The sequence below is a fragment of the Ursus maritimus genome, unplaced genomic scaffold, assembly GCF_017311325.1.
Source record: "Ursus maritimus isolate PB19 unplaced genomic scaffold, ASM1731132v1 scaffold_18, whole genome shotgun sequence".
Classification (NCBI taxonomy): domain Eukaryota; kingdom Metazoa; phylum Chordata; class Mammalia; order Carnivora; family Ursidae; genus Ursus; species Ursus maritimus.
The window spans coordinates 46148279-46168840 of NW_024424230.1; the positions used below are offsets into that span (position 1 = coordinate 46148279).

The 20562-nt window shown below is 47.0% G+C and overlaps 1 protein-coding gene and 1 non-coding gene across 2 annotated transcripts in view; one reads left to right on the top strand and one right to left on the bottom strand.

The window, feature by feature from the left end:
* NPC1 (NPC intracellular cholesterol transporter 1) overlaps window positions 1-20562 on the top strand; it is a 49272-nt gene that overhangs the window by 17421 nt on the left and 11289 nt on the right. Inside the window, exons 4-14 of the mRNA XM_040632645.1 lie at window positions 1047-1222; window positions 3946-4113; window positions 4697-4946; window positions 7147-7220; window positions 7738-8108; window positions 9540-9766; window positions 12750-12850; window positions 15610-15712; window positions 18263-18452; window positions 19038-19220; window positions 20164-20278. Coding sequence (XP_040488579.1) covers window positions 1047-1222; window positions 3946-4113; window positions 4697-4946; window positions 7147-7220; window positions 7738-8108; window positions 9540-9766; window positions 12750-12850; window positions 15610-15712; window positions 18263-18452; window positions 19038-19220; window positions 20164-20278 — 1958 coding nt within the window. The remainder of the gene's footprint in view (window positions 1-1046; window positions 1223-3945; window positions 4114-4696; window positions 4947-7146; window positions 7221-7737; window positions 8109-9539; window positions 9767-12749; window positions 12851-15609; window positions 15713-18262; window positions 18453-19037; window positions 19221-20163; window positions 20279-20562) is intronic.
* LOC121103291 lies at window positions 17931-18034 on the bottom strand. Its single transcript, XR_005835449.1, has one exon. It is a non-coding gene; the product is annotated as a U6 spliceosomal RNA (small nuclear RNA).

The window sequence follows — 20562 nt, forward strand, 5'->3', positions numbered from 1 at the left end:
GACATAAGGATAACAATGATCAAAAGATAACCAAAGTTTCCCCATGTTGACAGCTCTATTTTCAATAGCAAATAATGAGAAGCTAACATAGGGAATATTGTGAAGCTGTCTAAATTGATGATTGTGGAGATTAAACGTAGTAACATGGCAAGAGGTTGTTAATCCATAGAACGTGGTAGAAATCTGTGTACCCCAGGAGCAGTTTCCATTAGGGTGGTGTAATTGTGGCTCCTGTGCTTATCACAGTAAAGCACGGGACTCCTGAAAGCAGGTCAGTGTGCATGTGTGCTCCCTCACGAGACCCGGGGCCTTGAAGGCTGGGACCAGCTTCCCTGTTCTGTGTCCCTGGCACCTGGACTGGATCAGAGTCAAGAGGGACGGTGATGTGGTTGTGCTGCGGGAATGCAGGACTAACGAAGCAGCAGCTTCTGCAGCTAACAGTGAGGCTGAGGGGAGACAGTTCTGCCCCCCGTCAAGTCAGCATGGTGAGCCTCGACCGAGAACCTGAAGGAGAGCAGACGGCTTGTGGTTCTCATGAAAACCCGTGTGCTTCCGCGGGGGCATACCGCCGGAGAAGGCCACCCCGGTCCTTACCGCTTCTTCTCAAGCCGCGGGGAAATCCTCTTGGGTTTAGAGAGGGCCAAGGGATTACCTGGGGCTTGAAGAAAGCCCTTCAGTAAGAAGGTGAACGTTCTAACGTGTGAATCTCGTTTTTCCCTTGTTTTCCTTCTTCATCAGAATTGTCACTGTGACACTCCCTTTACCTTCAGCGCAAAACATGTCCATAAATTACAAAGCACAGAATTCAGAGAAGCATTCTTCTCTTCCTGAAATTACACCTCAACAACGTATGTGTAGTAATTAGGGCAGTTTTTAAAGAGACCTCTGATTTTAGGTTTAGAAAGGCTGGGTTTAAGATGTCCGTAGGTAATTTATTTGTCACTTTATAATAAATTTTAAATGCCCTTTTGTTTGTCGTAAATCATGTTTTTTGCTGGCCCTGTTATCTGTGAGATCAGACAAAATATAGTTTACTCTTTCTTTAGATGTCCATCCTGTTTTTATAACCTAATGAACCTGTTTTGCGAGCTGACATGTAGCCCCCGGCAAAGGCAGTTTCTGAACGTTACAGAAACTGAAGATTATGTTGATCCTGTTACAAACCAGACGAAAACAAACGTTAAAGAATTACAGTACTATGTCGGAGAGAGTTTTGCCAATGGTGAGTAAACTCTTAATTATTCCCTTTTTCGTAGTTGGTATCAGGACAGTGGATGCAGTTGTTCCTTTCTGTCGTCAGCTGTGTGAAAATGATAATTTTTAATTCCGTTGGCTGTGAAACCGAGTTGTTGCCTCGCGTATATCTAAGGGACTTGAGCTACAACCCGTAACACAATCCCTTTGAAGTATTTGCTTGACTCCTTCCTGACTGTAAGTTCCCACATAGAAATTTTTAGCGCGTGTGAGTTTATTTCTGTACATTTTGGAAGCCATTAGAACTTTGTTTCTAGTGGATGTGAATTGCGTAACACCATGAATTGCTGCAAAACTTGAGGAGAGGGTGTGGAAGGGTAAAGCAGAGGAGGGGAGATTTGATGCTGAAGAAACATGTTTGCATAAGGAAGAGTAAGCAGATACAACAGCAGGAGAAAGGGATCCATAACAGCTAGAAATCATAGGACAGTCTGAGAAAGACCGTCTAGCGTTTGTTGAAAATGATCGAAATGAAAGAGTTCTGTACTGTAATGGTGGGTACAGTCATGACACATTTGCCAAAACTCATAGAATGTACTACACCTAGAATGAACGCTAAAATAGACAGTGGACTTCGGGTGACAGTGATGTGTTATCATAGGTTCACCAGTTGTAACATATGCACGACTCGGGTGCTATTGATAGTGGTGAGTTTGTGCTTGTGTTGAGGCAGGAGTTATATGAGAATTCTCAATTTTACTGTGAACCTAAAACTCCTCTTTAAAAAAAAATTATTTGAAAGAGAGCAGAGAGCACAAGTGGGGGGCGAGGGGCAAAGGGAGACACAGAAGCAGACTATTCGGGGCTGGATCCCAGGGCTCCGAGAACATGACCTGAGCCAGAGGCAGACACCCAACTGACTGAGCCACCCAGGCGCCCCATCTAAAAGTCCTCTTTAAGAAGTGCATTAAAAAATAAATAGGGGCACCTGGGTGGCTGAGTCAGTTGAGCATCTGGCTTGGGCTCACGTCATGATCTCAGGGTTCTGGGATTGGGCCCCGCATCAGGCTCACCGCTCAGGGGGGAATCTGCTCGTCCTTCTGCCTCTTCCTCTCCCTCTGCCCCTCCACCCACTCATGCTCGTTCACGCGCTCTCAAATAAAATCTTTAAAAAATAAAAAATAAGTAATTGGAGGTACTAAATGCTAACTAAGAGGAGGATGGATAAATACAGTGGAGCATAGTCATAGTCTGTAATAGAATCCTTAAAACTGTTAAAATGTATGAATTAGTTATGTCACTCGAATGACTTAAAAAATTGAAAATAAGTTACAGGATATATGTAGCATGTTTCTATTAGAAATAATACTGCATATCTGTGGACACAGCATATCATGAAAGTGCACAAATGTGCACAGAAAGGTAAACATCAAATTCACGTGATTTACCTTCAGGAAGGGCATGTTTTCATAGGGAAGGGTAGTCAGGGGACTTCAAATAGGTGAACTGTGTGGCAGGTGAATTGTATTTCAATAAAGCTGTTAAAAAATCCATGTGTAAATATAGCGCAGAAAAACTACAAAACTCTAAAGATGAGTATCTGAAAAAGAAGTAGAAAAAAGAAATCGTTTTAAAAGAATGCCATTTGGAGATTTTCTTATGAGCAGTGACAGAGGCCAGAAGGTCATGGAATAATCATAGTTCTAAGGCAGTCACTCTCCCCGAACCGCCTTTCAAGAGTGAGGGTCAGACACAATGGATTTACTAAGTATTTCCTTGAAGTTTAGGGAAGAAGATCCTGGGAAGTTTCTAACGAGTAGGTGTGCTGTCTAAAATGGGGTATCTCTTGATCGGATGGGGGCCCCCAAATGTGGGACGGGATGAGGACCGGCTGTGAAGTGAAAAAAATCACCTGAGGCAGAACGAAGGGGGTAGCAAGCTATGGACTACACCTGGGGCGGGGGGGGGCGGGAAGCAGGGGAGCGGCAGGCACCCCGCAAAGGAAAGGCTGTCTGCACCTGCCCTGAGGCGGTGGGTGGGCTGTTTTTAAAGGCGGAAGGTGAGGAGGAATGGCGAGTATGGCATTCTCCTTGGTGACTGTGCCTGGTTGTAAGTAGCCCATTGGTCAGTTGGGGCTTGTGGATATTTGGAGGTGGGTCACCCGACGGGCCCTTTCTGCAATGCCACTGGCGGCCTCGACAGCAAGGGCTGGGCAGTGAAGGTTAATCCAGGACCCATTACTACTACTTTTTCACGTGCCAAAGGTCATTGACATCGTCCTTATTTTGTGTGTTGTCTTTATGTGTACTAAAATGTAGTCATTTCACACGTGACCTCTGCCCTAACACCAGTTTCCTCCTGTAAGTTCCAAACTCTTCAGCCTACACTTTGCTGCCCCAGATTTGTGGAACGAGCTTCACTGCCTGAAGAGACACTGAGGTTCTTCCTTCCCCTTCCTCGGCCTTAGTGCGGGGCTCTCTGCAGTGGGGATGAGACTTCTCTGAGCTGCGGGCGATGATGTAAAGCCTTTCCTGTGTGTTTTTATGTTTGAGTTGCTTGGACTCCAGCCCAGCATAATAGTGGCAGGGTGATGAGTCTGTGTCGGGGGTCAGCTCCACTCCTGCCCCGAGTGTTTACTGTCCGCCCCCCCCCCATTGGCTTCGGGGCGCCTCGCAGAGCTCTTCTGTGAGCTCTCCCCCGGTGACTAAAGCAACTCGGCGTTTCAGCCCTTTTCCCTCCTTCCTCTGCCAGCCATGTACAACGCCTGCCGGGACGTGGAGGCCCCCTCGAGTAATGACAAAGCCCTGGGGCTCCTGTGTGGGAAGGACGCGGAAGCCTGCAACGCCACCAACTGGATCGAGTACATGTTCAACAAGGACAACGGCCAGGCGCCTTTCACCATCACACCCATTTTCTCAGGTAGACAGTCAAGTTGGGCATTTATGATGTGGCTTTAGAGCCCAGGAACCTTGATCTGCAACAGGAAGATAGACAAATTCAGATAACTAGTTCCTGGACTTTCCCTCCCGCCAGAGAGGTAACTAGAACATTCTCTCCCTGCCTGTGATTAATTTAGGGGCTGGTGGTGAGCACGAACGGGAAGGAATTGCCTGCAGGTGTTGCTGCCCAATTGAAAGAATGAGCCTGGGTTTTTGTTTTGTAGTTTAAAAAAAAAAAAAGACCAAAGCATTATTACAAAGGCCTTTTAAAGAGCTCCGCAATCCTGTTAGCTAGCACTTCTCGATGGAGGTTTACCACGGAGTGTGGGGTACTTCGATCTCAGGGACAAACCTTGTGCCCGAAGTTATTGGAAGGAACTCAGACTTTTACAGGACGAGGCAGCAGAACGTCATGTGATCAGACGGAAGCCTCCGGTCCTTTTTGCTCTTCCGGTGGCGGCCGGTGTGTCGTCGGTGTGCTTTATCACTGGGTTTCAATGTCAGCGAGCGCAAACTTTGTCGTTTGTTCTACTGAGATTCATTCAAGCCCATCCTCCCTGCAGATGTTCCGGCCCATGGGATGGAGCCCATGAACAATGCCACCAAGGGCTGTGACGAGTCTGTGGACGAGGTCACGGGGCCGTGCAGCTGCCAGGACTGCTCGGCCGTGTGTGGCCCCAAGCCCCAGCCGCCGCCGCCTCCGGCTCCCTGGAGAATCTTGGGCCTGGACGCCATGTACGTCATCATGTGGACCACCTACATGGCGTTCTTGCTGGTGTTTTTTGGAGCCTTTTTTGCCGTGTGGTGCTACAGGTGAGCAGTTTTGTGTGTTCCCCAGGGCGAGGAGAGCAAGCTGATCCAAGTGGCACTTCCAGCTTTTGCCTGGCCGTCCTTGATTGATTAAACGGAGAAACAAGTATCACGTGAACACACTCCGTGATTGCTTATGTCCTATAGTTAATTAGTGAATAGTCGGAGGCCTGGTTAGACATTTAAACCTTTGAAGTTGGTTTCATTGATTTATTCCAAACAATGAGTGATTTTTATTTTTATTTTTATTTTTTTTTATTTATTTTTTTTAAAAGATTTTATTTATTTATTTGACAGAGATAGAGACAGCTAGTGAGAGAGGGAACACAAGCAGGGGGAGTGGGAGAGGAAGAAGCAGGCTCCTAGCGGAGGAGCCTGATGTGGGGCTCGATCCCAGAACGCCGGGATCACGCCCTGAGCCGAAGGCAGACGCTTAACCGCTGTGCCACCCAGGCGCCCCCAATGAGTGATTTTTAAAGCACTGTGCGCTACCCACCCACTCTTCAGCAGAAAGTGGTAGGAGCTGAGTCTGATTCAAAACTAATTAAATGCAGTATTGTCTACAGTCCTTTTATATTTGCATCTTGATCAGGAAGTACATTTTCTTTACGTTTTTGTTTTGAAAAATGTTAGACTTACCAGGAAGGTGCAAAAATAGTAGAGTATATATGTATACGTGTATCCTTTACGCAGCTTCGCCAATGTTAGGACTTCCGTCACCCACAGTATGTAATGATCAGAACCACAGAAGTGGTGTTGGTGTGCAAGTATTAGCTAAACCACACGCTTCGTTCAAATAGCACCGGGTTTTCCTCTGCCGCCCTGTTCTGTTTAGGACCCCACTCCACATTCACTTTTTGCTCACTACTCTGCCCCAGTCTGTGACAGTTTCTGGAATTTTTTACGGCCTTGACATTTTTGGTGAGTGCTGGGCAGTTATTTTGTTGCAGAATGTCCCTCAGTCAGGCTGTATCTGATCTTCTCTCTCGTGATCAGATTGAGGTTACGTGTTTGCAACAAGAATGTCATAGAAGCGATGTGTCTTTCTCAGCATCTCGTTTCGGTGCTACACGATCTCGATACGTCTCTTCACTGGGCGTCTGCTGGGTTTCTCTCCTGTAGAGTGGCTGCTTCTCCCTTTGGAGTTGATCAGTAGCTTAAGGGAGAGAGGTCAAAACTGTGCTAATACCTTGTTTGTCCTGAAACTGTCCACTGATCAACATCCACTGGCGGCTCTTGTCTGCCACAGTTACTCGTGTGGCCTTTGCTGGACAGTGATTTGGTGGTTTTATATTTCTTCTCCCATTACTAATTGGACTTAACTCTGCATAGACAGTTGTCCTTTCTGCTCTACTTAATTATTGATTGAATTACACTGACATTATGGACTTTTTTTTTTTTTAATTTTATGGGCTCTGTCCAACTGCCATTTGTTTTGTCGCTCAGATTTTTCCAGTCTTGACCACCGAGAGCACCTTCTGGTTGACTCCTGTGTTTTGTTTTCAACATGCGCCCACCTTTGTTAAGCCTGTTCTTATTTTCTGGACTCACAAGATGTTCCAGCCTCATCTCGTATTCTCCCTGCCCCAGCCCTGGAGTCCGCCTCTTCTGCAAGGAGCCCTGGTTCCTTGTGTTGGAGACCGGTGTTTAGAACACTGCTCTAGACGCTGGGTCTGTGCTTTGCTGCTGCAGCGTAGCGTCCGCAGCTTTTACAGGACCCAAAGCCTTAAACCTAAATGAAGGCTACAAGGTGAAACTATCCTTTATTAATCTGTTTCTTAAATACCTTCTTAGGGGCGCCCGGGTGGCGCAGTCGGTTTAGCATCTGACTCTTGGTTTCAGCTCAGGTCGTGATCTCAGGGTCATGAGATCAAGCCCCGCATGGGTCTCCACCCCTCAGTGTGCAGTCTGCTAAAGCTTCTCTCTCCCTCTGCCTCCCCCCCACCCGCCCAACTCTGTGCTCGTTCGCTCTCTTGCACTCTGTCTCTCAAATAAATCCTAAAGAAAAATACCTTTTTGAATTTTCTCCTGAGACTAGCGAGCAGAACTTAGAGCAAAGGAACCTGGGGGGAAAAGACAGCAGTTCAGGAGGAAGAAAACAGAATGAGGAAGTGAGCTTTAAATGGGGTTACAGGACTGTCAGAAAAACAGCTTCATTATGTCAAAGGTCCGCTAATACTGCTTACATGCTTCTGTTTTTCAGAAAACGCTATTTTGTCTCCGAGTACACCCCGATTGATAGCAACATCGCTTTCTCTGTAAATGCCAGTGACAAAGGTGGGCACATCTGTACTTACACGGTTAGGCTTTTGTGGGCTCGGGTGTTAGTTTCCTCAGCAAGCGGTCATGCACCATTCAGGGCTAGGCGCTCTGCTCACGTCAAGGACACGGCTGTGATCCAGACGGACCGGTCCTTGCCTCTGGACGATCATCGTAGGCTAGTTAGGTACCGGGGTAAGAGCTGTGGAGGGGCTGGCGGGGTCGGCGGAGAGCAGGTGCAGCCGCAAAGCTGGACGCGAACTACTCTGGACGGAGTGCTCAGAGCACTCTGCTCCCGTGCGAGCATCGTTCCCCTGTCGGGTGGGGATGGCTGTCACGGTGGGCAGGCAAGGACGGTGGCGTCCTGAGCAGATAGCTGCTGAGGGGGTGGGGGGAGCAGCGCAGGATCTCTGCCACCCCCGGTGGGGGCACAGTTCCCGCCCCACGTGGCAGTAGCTGACACTTTCCCTGTTCCGCCTTTCAGGAATGGCTTGGCTCTTAACCTCCACCCTTCCTCCCTCTCCCGCTCTTCCAGGGGAGGCGTCCTGCTGCGACGCACTTGGTGCGGCCTTCGAGGGCTATCTGAGGCGGCTCTTCTCCCAGTGGGGCTCTTTCTGCGTCCGGAACCCGGGCTGCATAATCTTCTTCTCCCTGGCCTTCATTGCCGCCTGTTCTTCGGGCCTGGTGTTTGTCCGGGTCACGACCAACCCAGTGGACCTGTGGTCAGCCCCCGGCAGCCAGGCGCGCCTGGAGAAAGAGTACTTTGACACGCACTTTGGGCCCTTCTTCCGCACAGAACAGCTCATCATCCAGGCCCCCAACACCAGCGTGCACACTTACCAGCCGTACCCCTCGGGATCCGACGTGCCCTTCGGACCCCCGCTCGACATAGGGATCTTGCACCAGGTAACGTGCTCTTCGCAGAAATCAGTCCCGGGAACCCGGGGGTGTGTTAACTGGCATTACACGTGGACCAGTTCTATCTGACGTGGGGTTGGGGCTGAACGTAGTGGGAGAGCTCGAAAATCTCAACAGTGAAAAAGGAAAGGTGCTTTTCGTTTGCTTTTCAAGAAAGTGAATGCTGGATGTTGAACTTGGTGAAAGATTGACTGCTTGTGTATTTACTTCATACAGCGGGGCTGGCTTCTTTCTTGACGTTGAGATGAGCATTTCTCTATTGAAGCAGAATGTATTTTATAATTTGCTTTAATTTTTCCCTTGATGATTGAAAAGTAGTGTGCCAGGACCCCAAGGAATGAGGCCTCTCACGCTGTGCTGGGGGCCAAGGAAGGAGCTACTGCTGACCCTCCCTGCAGGAATGAATTTATCATTGCCTGAATGTGGGCCCCAGCCTGCATTTGGAACGAGATCCGTCCTGTTCTCTTAGAGAGGGATTTAAACCCTCCCATTTTCCCTTGTCACACTTGCCCTGGAGAACTCTACTTACGAATAAATGGCACCCCACTGATATTTTTTAATGAACAGTTGCACGATCACGTGATTTTTTTCCTTTAAATATGGCTCTTGCCTACAGAAAGTATCTTGAAAAACATCAGAATGGTCTCAAGACTTAAACAGAATCTTTTCTCCACCCAGTGACTGTTGGTTTTTTCCAGCTTGTTGCAAAAGATGAACAAAGTAGTTTGTTTATCTCCAGAAACATATTCTCTATTAGAAAATACGGGAATATGGGGCACCTGGGTGGCTCAGTCGGTTAAGCGTCTGCCTTCGGCTCGGGTCCTGGTCCTGGGATCGAGCCCCACATCAGGCTCTCTGCTCAGCAGGGAGTCTGCTTCTCCCTCTCACTCTGCCTGCTACTCCCCCTGTTTGTACTCTCTCTCTGTCAAATAAATAAATAAAATCTTAAAAAACAAAAACAAAGGGAGATCTCTTTAAAGGAGAAAAAAAGGAAGAAAATACGTGAATATACGTAAACAATGGTAGCACAGAGCAAGGCAGGAGGGGGCATTTTGTTGATAAGAGGGTGTGTCGGGAGGACCAGGCACATTGCCCCCTCTTCCCTCTGTGGCCCTGTGGCTCACCACTCAAGGGTGGAAGGGGAGCTATTCATGTATCCTGTACGGAGGTCTGTCCTGGTGACGGTGTCCCCTCCCGCCTCTCAGGACGCCTCTCAGCAGGGTCCCTCTCCCAGCTGGCTGTCTCTAAGAGGGGGCCCCTGGTGCCATCAGATATGTTACCACAGCACGTCTTAGTCTTCTCCCTTGTGTGAAAAAGCATTTTCCCCAAATACTTTTTATCTTCTGACCTGTCAGGGCATTAGTCACAACCTGAGAGAAATCTGATGTTTCTGGATTTATTTTTAAAATCTTCTTTCAGGTTCTTGACTTACAGACCGCCATTGAAAACATCACTGCATTTTATAACAACGAGACCGTGACACTTCAAGACATCTGCGTGGCCCCCCTCTCACCCTATAACAAGAACTGCACCATCTTGAGCGTGTTAAATTACTTCCAGAACAGCCATTCCGTGCTGGACCACGAAATCGGCGATGACTTCTTTGTGTACGCGGATTACCACACACACTTGCTATACTGTGTACGGTACGTGGCGGGAGACGGCCCATTCATTCATCCCACCAGCCTGGGAGCGCTGCTCTCACCACACGCTGTTGTTGGTGCCGGAGACCTAGCAGTGAGCACACAGCATGATCCTGCTCTGCGAAGCTCACGTTCTAATGGAGGGAGACCAACACTGAATAGATAGAAGTGTGCCCGGATGCCAGGTAGAGATGAGAGCTCTGGGGAAGTGAAGCCAGGCAAGGAGATGAGTGCAGTGGGGGTGGTGTGCTGCTTGAGGTGGCGTGGTCACCTGCTCACACGGAGAAGAGAGGAGGGAGCCTGTGAATATTGGAGGGAAAAGTGTTCCAGGTCCACAGGCCGCAGGTACAAAGGTCCTGGGGTGGGAGTGTTCCTAGTGTATAATCAAGGAGGGGCAGGTACTACTCAGCCGTGAACTCGTGCCTAGAAAGATAGCACACAGTTGCACCTGCCACACCACCAGTGGTGTCCTAGTACAAAAACAGAAGCCTATAGTGCTTTTTCTTGTCTTTGAAATACGAATTTACACCATGATATCAAATTGTTTTTACAACGTTGGGGCACCTGGGTGGCTCAGTCAGTTAAGCATCTGACTCTTGGTTTCAGCTCAGATCATGATCTCGGGGTTGTGGGATCGAGCCCCACGTCAGGCTCCACGTTCAGTGTGGAGTCTGCTGGAGATTGTCTTCCTTGCCCTCTGCCTCCCCCTCTGCCCCTCTCATGCACGTGTGTGTGTACTCTCTCTCTCTCAAAATGTGCAGTGTCCGCTTGAGAAGTGAGGGTAGTAGGTTGCTGTACAGTTGACTGGAGGGCACCGAAGCTCCTTCCCATCGGAGGCCCGTCTAGCTGGGCAGGCTGCAGTTTTCATTGGCATTAGTCACGGTGCTTGGTGACCTGTGAGGTGCTGTTTAGGCCTGTGCCTGTAGCCGGCAGAGCAGCCTGCTGTCCCTGAATGCCCTGACGTGGCCTGAAGACAGTCGTTCAGCCAGTCACACAGCCACCATGGCTGTTGTGTCACCTTGGGAACAGAGAAATTATTCTTTGTCACTTTTTAAAAAAATTTGTTTATTTTAGAGAGGGCCAGAGTGTATATGCGAGTCAGGGGAGGCACAGAGGGAGAGATTCTTTCGAGCAGACTCCCCACTGAGCACGGAGCTGGACACGGGGCTCGATCCCACAACGCATGAGATCATGACCTGAGCTGAAACCAAGAGTCAGATGCCCAACCGACCGAGCCACCCAGGTGCCCCTGTTCCTTGTCATTTTGAGTGTGCTGTCAACTAACCGCATCTCTGGAGCCAGCCGTCCTGACATCTGGTCTGGAGGCCGTAAGCTCAGTTCTGTTTTTGTTACTGGGATGTGATCTTGAGGTGGTTGGGCTGTGTTTGCTCTGTTTCAAGGAGGTCACCTCTGAAAATGTGAGCTCTCCCCATGAAACAGTAAGTGCGTGCCCATATATGCTAAACCAGCCTTCTCCACAGGATAGATGGTCCAGGGCAGCCATGGGCAATTTGAAAATGGAAAAAAAATTAATACTCTTCAATGTTGATATTTAAAGGAGAAAGCTGTTTACTTCCTGTCTTACAAAATGGAAGTCAACAAAGTTTTGGCAGGAGATGCAGGAGACTAGTGTTTTATCCAAGGCGGGGTGCGGGTCACGTCAGTGCAGAAGCGCTGCTGTGGGCGACTTCACTCCCACCCGCGGATCTTTGTTTGCTCTTCTGTGTCTCCGGCTCTCACCTCCCTCCCCAACTTCTCGTGGGCTTTTCCCCCGGGGGTCCTGCAGGAATGGCAAACCCGGCGCACCCAGAACCGAGCGCGGATCTCCTTCCTCCCCCGTACCCCCTGTATCGTGTGATGGCGCCAACATCTACCAGTTACTCAAACTCAAGCTGTATCTCCGCTTCCTTCCTCATCCTTACCTCCCTCATGTAACTCTTGTGGATTTTAACCTCAGGATGAGCTCTCAAGTCCATGATGTGGTGGCAGGGTCCCATGTGTGGGCGGATGGGACTCAGCTTCTGGCTGCATCCCTGCAGCCTGTTTGCCTCAAGCGGGTGGCCTGACCCCCAGTCTGAGCCCATCAGCCACGGGCTCTGATGGGCCAAGCTTCAGGTTATCTGTGAGAACCTTCCTGAGTGCCCAGCAGAAGTCTGGCTTAGGATGTGTCCCGGATGGCTGGTCCCTCCGCTGGCTGTCTTCACGGCACCACCATTGCCTCGACCCTCGCATGAACCTGACGGGTCTGCAGGCTTTTCTGCCCCTTTCCTTTCCACTTCTAGACCATCTTCCATTTTACCACCTGAGTTATCTTTCTAAAACAGCTCACGACATCCTTTTTCCCCAGGTCTCTCATTGTTCCCCAGGGCCTGCAGGGTAATAATCCAAACCACACAGCAGGGCACTTAATGCTTTTTTCCATTGTCTGTCCCTCACCCTTTCCAGCCCCGGCCCTTCTCTCAGAAGTCCTCCCCTCTGTGGGCGCCCCATGTTCTAGCCAGGACTTCTGTGGCTCCTCACGCGGCCATCTTGTTGCTCTCTTCTCTCGCGTCCCTGTTCTCGCTCTTCTCTTCCCACGTTGCGGTCGTAGGAGCACCCTCAACTACCGCCCCACTCCTCGGTGAACTCTCCCCAGCCATTGAGACCTGCTGCTGGACAGCCTCCTTGTTTCGGTGGCAGTCTTCTCTGTGTGTTGGCTGCTCCCTCCTCTGCTCCAAGCACCGCGGGGGCTCCGTTCCCGCGTGTGACATGCGCTGTGCGATGCCGACCGCACGCGCTGGGTGTGCTGCCTCTCGCTCGGTGATTCTGGCCTCCCAAAGGCGAGTGCTGACCGCATTACTCCCCTAAGGCGCCACAGGGCCCACATCGTACCTAGGATATCTAGGATATCGTCGGCATCTTGAACTGTTTGTCGTGTAAATGTTTAGGTGTCTGTGACGTCTTGAGGCTTGTTCTAACTGGGAGGTGTTTCTAAACTTCTTCGCAGGGCTCCTGCCTCTCTGAATGATACCAGTTTGCTCCATGATCCTTGCCTGGGTACGTTTGGTGGGCCCGTGTTCCCGTGGCTTGTGTTAGGAGGCTATGATGGTAAGTAAGAGAAGCTTCTACTTTTTCTATTAGATAAAGTAGTCTCGGTTCTGTCACTAAGAGTCAAGTGGTAGTCATGAAGATTTCATAAATTGAGCAGTCTTATTAGTTTCCTGTCTCTTAAATCCCAAGCGTAGGCTTGCTTTGGGCTTTGGCTTTGGGTTTTCTTTTGGGTTTAAAAGAAGTCGGTGGTGTTAGCCTTCTTAAGCTCACACTTTGGGAGGCTGTCAAAAGCGAAGGGCTTTTCGCTGGAGTATTGCAATTGTGCACCTCCACATAATTCATTGTTCAGTTTTAAGGAGTTCAGGGAACCCTTAGGGAGTCCGTGGACCTCAGTTAAGAACATCTGTGGGCCGGGGCGCCTGGGTGGCACAGCGGTTAAGCGTCTGCCTTCGGCTCAGGGCGTGATCCCGGCGTTGTGGGATGTGATCCCGGCGTTGTGGGATCGAGCCCCACATCAGGCTCCTCCGCTATGAGCCTGCTTCTTCCTCTCCCACTCCCCCTGCTTGTGTTCCCTCTCTCGCTGGCTGTCTCTATCTCTGTCGAATAAATAAATAAAATCTTAAAAAAAAAAAGAACATCTGTGGGCCGCCTGGATGGCTTAGTCAGTGAAGCATCTGCCTTCAGCTCAGGTCATGATCCCAGGGTCCTGGGATCGAGCCCCGCATTGGGCTCCCTGCTCAGTGGAGAGTCTACTTCTCCCTCTCCCTCTGCCTACCACTCAACCCTGCTTGTGCTCTCTCTCTCTCTGTCAAATAAATACAATCTTAAGAAAAAAAAGAATATCTATAATAGGAGAGAGATAATATGTGAGATACGGGGAAAAAGAAACAAAGTTCTATGTTTTCTTCGTAAACCAGTCAGTTAAGAATTGAGACACTTCTGTAGGGGGAGGAGCAGCGGGTTTGCTCTTTGCTGGTTGGTTCTGGAATAGACTGCACCAGGTATGATGGGGTCATGATTCAGGTGACACTTCTGGCATCTGAAGCCTAATTATAAGCAGCTCAACAGGTTTTTCTCCAGCCTAAGGAAGAGGCCAATTAGATGTTGTTCTCCTCACCCAGTGGGAGGGAGAAGTCCTATCTATATTTAAATTTTACTCTTCCTCATAAAATGCCACCTTTAATTGGTGGAGAAAATATGGCGTCACCAACTGGCGAACCACAGCCATCAAAATTAAATTTGATCTCTGCCTTATTCCTTCCATCCATATAAACTCCAGATGTGTCAAAAACAGATGTAAGAAGTGAAGCTATTAAAGATCTAGAAGAAAATACCGGAAGAATTTTTTTTAAATAGTTTTAAAATGGAGAGGGCGTTTCTAAGCAAGACACAAAACCCAGAAGCCACAGAAGGAAACATTGATGAATTTGACTACATAAAAATTTAAAATTCCTATGTGGAAAACAAGCATCCTAAAGTTAAGAAAATTAAAAAGGCAACTAAACCAGAGGGGGAAGAAAAACAGTATACATAATGGACAGCGTGTCCTTAATATATAAAGGGCTCTTGTGAAAAAAAAGGTTAGCAACCCAGAAGAAAAGTGGGTAAAGCCATGTGAACGTTAACAAAAGAACAAATACACAGGGCTGTTCATTATATGGGGAAAATGCCCAGTCTCACTCCTAGATAGTGAAGTGCACCTCACTTCAATCTTTCTACCTAACACGGGCAAGACCTAAGAGTTTGATAAACCCTCTGTGGGCGAGTGTGGTGGGGACCCCATTGTTAGTGGGAGTGTAAATGGGTCCTAGAATGTAAGCTCCAGGAAGGAGGGATTTTCCTCTCTCCTGTTCACTGATACATATCCAGAGCACCAAAAATAATGCCTGGCATGAAGCAGCGTCTCAGTAATGTGTCTTGTTGAATAAAGAAATGAAAAAGAGGATAGCCTCTTTGAAGGGCAGTTTGGGGGAATTTATCAAAATTACAGTTGCACGGTTGATTCAGTGCTTGTACTTGTACGAATTGATTCTCCGAATATGTACTTTACACATGAAAAGTATTTATCAGGTTATTCTTTGTAGTACTTTTATTTATAATTATAAAAATTGCAAAAATGTCCATCAACTGGAGGTTGGTTAAATTATACTAGAAAATATGATATAGCGGAAAAAATAAAGAAGCTCTTTATGTGCTAAAATGGAGCCATCTCCAAGATACAAATTAAAAAATGTGCAGAACAGGGTCCTGGGATTGAGCCCCGCATCGGGCTCCTTGCTCAGCAGAGAGCCTGCTTCTTCCTCTCCCTCTCCCCCCTGCTTGTGAGCTCTCACTCACTCTCTCTCACAAATAAATGAATAAAATCTTTAAAAAAATATATATATATATGTATATATTTTACCAAAAAAAAGGACAAAAACATATATGTTTGCTTGAGCATGCATGGAGTGTCTCTGGAAATGTTTCAGATGGGGGGGAGGAGAACTAAGAGCGTAGAACAAGGACTGGGGAAGGAGAGACTGCACAGATCACCTTTCTGCTTGAAATTTTTACCACGCACATGCTATGTAGTTTTAAAAAAAAAAAAGTTGTTACTCATCCTGAATGAAACCGCCCACGTCAGACAGAGCACCCTCTTTATTCATATTAACTGAGCTGCAGAGACTATGCCAGTGAACTCCTGGGTTTGTTCCCAGAGCGCAGTCTACAGCCCCCATGAAAAATCAGTCACCTCACAGTCTCGTGATGTTCCCTCGTGTTCGTCTAATTTTCTGCCTGATTCTTATCTTCTTGGTGTCACATTTTTTCCTTTCTAGATCAAAACTACAATAATGCCACAGCCCTTGTGATTACCTTTCCCGTCAATAATTACTACAATGATACAGAGAAGCTCCAGAGGGCCCAGGCCTGGGAGAAAGAGTGAGTTTGCTCTCTTTGTTCTGGGGGAAACTGGGCACGAACAGAATGCACTGAAACCGCATTCAGCTAAATTAACCAACGGCAGATGTGAGCCATTTTTTTTTCCTGCTTGGTACTAATGATGCTAAGAAAAAGATCTGTAAACATTGTGTGAGTAGATGTCCCTGCACAGGGATGCAGAAGTCTCCGTGCGAAATGTTCCACGCACACGTCTCTCCCAGGAAGCCACCAGGAGCAAGCTGGATGCACATTAGTGAGGGACTAAAGAGAGGTGAATAGATGGTTCCAGATGTAGGACGTAAAAGCTGCAATCAGCGTGGCTAGGGAAATACATGCTATCCATGCTGCCCATCCCTAGAAAACATCTCAAGCGTGGGACCCGGGAAATCGTTAACTCTTTATAGCTTTCAGTGCTTTTTTTTTTTCCCCCTAACAGCTTTGTTGGAATACAAGTCCCATACCATACATTTCACCCAATTAAAGTGTGTGATCCAGTGTATTCACGGATATGCAACTGTCACCACAGTGAATTTGAGAACTTTTTTTTCTCTTTTACTCTCAAAAAGAAACGCCATCTCCTTTAGCTATCACCTCCCGTCCTCATCCTCCCACCTCCCAGCCCTGTGCAACCACTGGTCTGCTTCCTGTCTCCGTACGTTATTGTACTCTGGACGTTTACATGAATGGAGGCATATACGTGGACTTCTGGGTCTGGCTCCCTTCACTTCGCGTGTTTCCAAGGTCCGTCCAAGTTACAGCACGTGTCGGGACCTCATTCCTTTTTTACGGCTGCGTAATGCTTCATCCTGTGGATGTGCCACGTTTTTATCCAGCCGTCAGTTGATGCACATTTGAGTGGTTCCTACCTTTTGGCCATGATGGAAAATGCCACCGTAGACATTCATATACAAGTTTTTGTGTGAACTTAATATGTTTTCATTTCTCTTGGATATATACCTAAGAATAGAATTGCTGGGACATATGTAACACTTAGAAGAACTTCCAGATTGTTTTAGATGGTGGCTGCACCATTTTCTCTTCCCACCAGCCTGTACGAGGGGCCCTATTTCTCCACATCCTCGTAAACACTTGTTTTTTTTGTTTTTTTAAGATTTTATTTATTTGGCAGAGACAGTGAGAGAGGGAACACAAGCAGGGGGAGTGGGAGAGGGAGAAGCAGGCTTCCCGCCGAGGAGGGAGCCTGATGCGGGTCTCGATCCCAGGACCCTGGGATCATGACCTGAGCCGAAGGCAGATGCTTAACGACTGAGCCACCCAGGCGCCCCCATGAACACTTGTTATGTGACCTTTTGGTTCTGGCCGTCCTAGTGGGTGTGGGGTGGTATCTCATTGTGGTTTTGATTTGCATTTCCCTGATGGCTACTGATTTCAAGCTTTTTTTGTGCTTTACTGGCCATCTGTATAACTTCCTTTGGAGGAATGTCTGTTCTTATCCTTTGCCCATTTTTAACTGGATTATTTGTATTTTTATGATTAATTATAAGAATTCTTATATATTCTACAAGTCTGCTATCAGCTATATGATTTCCAGGTATTTGCTACCATTTTCTTTGTTTTCTTGCTGGTGTCTGGTGAGGGCCAAGTTTTTAGTTTTGAAGTCCAGGTTTTCTAAGTTTTTTCTTTTATTGCTCAGACTTTTGGTGTCATGTCTGAGGAGCTATGCCTAATCCAAGGACATGGCGATTTATGCCTGTGTCTCCTTCAGAGGGTTTTAGCTCTCACATGTAGGTCTTTGATCCACTTGAGTTCATTTTTTTACGTAATGTGCTATCCACATGATCCCAGGCCATTCGTTGAGAAGATGACTCTGTTTCACTGGATAGTCTTGTCACCTTGTTGAAAATTAGGTGACCGCAGATACGTGGTTTCTTTCTTTCTGCCTGTCCTTGTGCTCGTACCACACTGGCTTGATCACTGTCATTTTGTAGAAAGTGTGGAATCGAGACGTGTGTGTCCTCCTCCTCTGTTCTTGAAAAAGAAGGGTTTGGCTCTTCTGGGCCCCTTTCAATTCCAAATGTGAATTTTAGAATCAGCGTATCTTTCTAGGAAGAAGTCAGCTGGGATTCTGATAGGGATTGTATCGAATTTGTAAATCAGCTTTTAAAAGTTTGTTTCATGAGCATATATCTTTATTATAATAGCTTCGTTTAGAAATCCTTTTTAGTAAAAAAAGAAATGAGACCATCAACCAACTTTTTTTTTAATGGGATGCTTCATGAATTTGCATGTCGTCTTTACACAGGGGCCATGCTAATCTTCTCTGTATCATTCCAATTTTGGTATATGTGCTGCCGAAGCCACCACCAACTTTTAAACTTGTTCTAAACTTGTTTCAAGTGATGGAACTTCAGCATGTCTGGAACTTTGATCTGGGGGTGTCTCACCTTCTGGTCTCCCCTGTCAAAAATCCTAATATTAGGGTACAGGTTAAGTAAGCGTGGCTTTTGTGTCCTAGAGGTCGGGAAGAAGTTTCTCACTTAGCAGTCACTAAGTTTTAACTAAAAACATAAAATTTGTTCACTCTTTTAGGTTTATTAATTTTGTGAAAAACTACGAGAATCCTAATCTGACCATTTCTTTCACTACCGAGCGAAGTATTGAGGATGAACTGAATCGTGAAAGTAACGGTGATGTCTTCACTGTTCTCATCAGCTATGCTGTCATGTTTCTGTACATTTCCATAGCCTTGGGCCACATCAAAAGCTGTAGCAGATTTCTAGTAAGTGGTGTGTGTTGTATGTTGGAGAAAAATGACCGTGCACAGCACGATGTCATATTTTTGCCTCTATTTTTTTTTTAAGAAAGGGAGAGGGAGGAGGGGCAGAGGGAGAGAGAACGAGAAAGAGAAAATCCTAAGCAGGCCCCACGCCCAGCAGGAGCCTGACCCTGGATTTCATGACCCGGAGGTCATGACCTGAGCCGAAATCGAGAGTCGGACGCTTACCCAACTGAGCGATCCGGGCACCCCTGCCTCTGCTTAGTTAATCCTAATTCATTATGTTCAAAGCTGGTTTACAGTCCCCTGTTTTCATTGTATGTAATATTTTCTATTTCCCGCATGTGTTTTCTTCAGTTCCAAATTTTTGGTTTATTTTAAACTTAAAATTTATTTCCCATAATCCAGTTTTTCCTAATTTGACCACACCATTACCTAGGAAGACCTAGAACATTTTTCACATCTTTTCTCAAACTCGGAGAGGACTTTTCACTCCAAATCGGCTACACCCAAAAAGAGGTAAAATGAGGACCTTGTAGTCCTAGGACAAATGATGGTCTGACGATTCGTCTCTGTCGCGCGTCTCAGGTGGATTCTAAAATCTCCCTCGGCGTCGCCGGGATCCTCATCGTGCTGAGCTCAGTGGCGTGCTCACTGGGCATCTTCAGCTACATCGGGGTCCCCCTCACCCTCATTGTGATCGAAGTCATCCCTTTCCTGGTGCTGGCTGTCGGGGTGGACAACATCTTCATTCTGGTGCAGACCTACCAGGTGTGTCTTCCTAGTCTCACAGAGCTTGCCCTCTGACCAAGCACGGGGCTCCATTAATGGCTCTTCCGCTCCACGCGGCGTACTCGTGAGTGTGGACACTGAGGAAACTTCGCTGCTGATTGGTGTCCATAACTTGTCCGGGACATTTTGAGACCGAGAAGTTCATTCTTCTCTTTGGTTGTGGGGAATAGATATAAAGTGAGAATTGAATTTTAAAGTTTTTTGTTTTTTTTTGTTTTTTTTTAATTCGAGAGAGAGAGAGAGAGATTGCAGAGAGAGCAGGAAGGAGCAGAGGGAGAGGGACCAGCAGGCTCTGCGCTGAGCACGGAGCCCGACTCAGGGCTCAATCCCAGGACCCTGAGATCATGACCTGAGCTGAAACCAGGAGTCAGATGCTTAACCGACTGAGCCACCCAGGAGCCCTGAGAATTCAGTTTTAAATATGTGTGCAAGAAGGGCTTGCATGCTTGCGAAAAATATTTTGGATACGACTGTTATTAAAGTGAGTCTCCAATCGTGTAGGAAAATCAAAGATTCGTCAGAGATGCCACGAAAAAGATAGGGCAGCACAGGACCTGTTGATGTAGAAAATGGTCTCAGTCATGATTTTTTCTCTGCTGGTCGCCTTACTTGGAGACTCAGGGGCACATAAGAGTGTCAGTGGTCCAGCCACCTGCAGCCTGCGTCCGTGTGTTTTCCTGATAAGATGATCCAGTCTTTCTTTGAGCTTCTCACCTGTTACCTAGCTCAGGGGTTTAGTGAAACCCTGGATGGATTATCATGACAAGTTATGGGTCCACCATCAAAGTTTATCTACAATAAGTAAAAGCTCCTAATCATTTTTCTTTACCATTGAGTTGACACAAAGCAACAAAGAAGCAAAGAGATGGCATTGTTATTTAGAAATGTTAATGGCCCATGTTTTGTTTTATGTTTTTTTAAGCGTGATGAACGTCTTCAAGGAGAAACTCTGGATCAGCAGCTGGGCAGGGTCCTAGGAGAAGTGGCTCCTAGTATGTTCCTGTCATCCTTTTCAGAGGCTGTAGCGTTTTTCTTAGGTAATTAGTCTTTGAATTCTACCAATCCCACCATTTTCCTTTTTTTTTTTTCATATATCATTATCTATCATCTACCTATGAATCTATGTATGTATCTATAGTGATAACGGTTCTGGAGGTTACACAACTGTTCACTTTATAACTTTTTTAAATTGCGTATTTATTTTAGATTCCCTTAAGAAATTTATTTTAAAAACAGAACTAAAGAAAGCCCAACAATATAAGGTCCCTCCTTCTCTACTCCGTAGAGCTACAAATATTAACAGTTGATGTTTTTAGTTTAT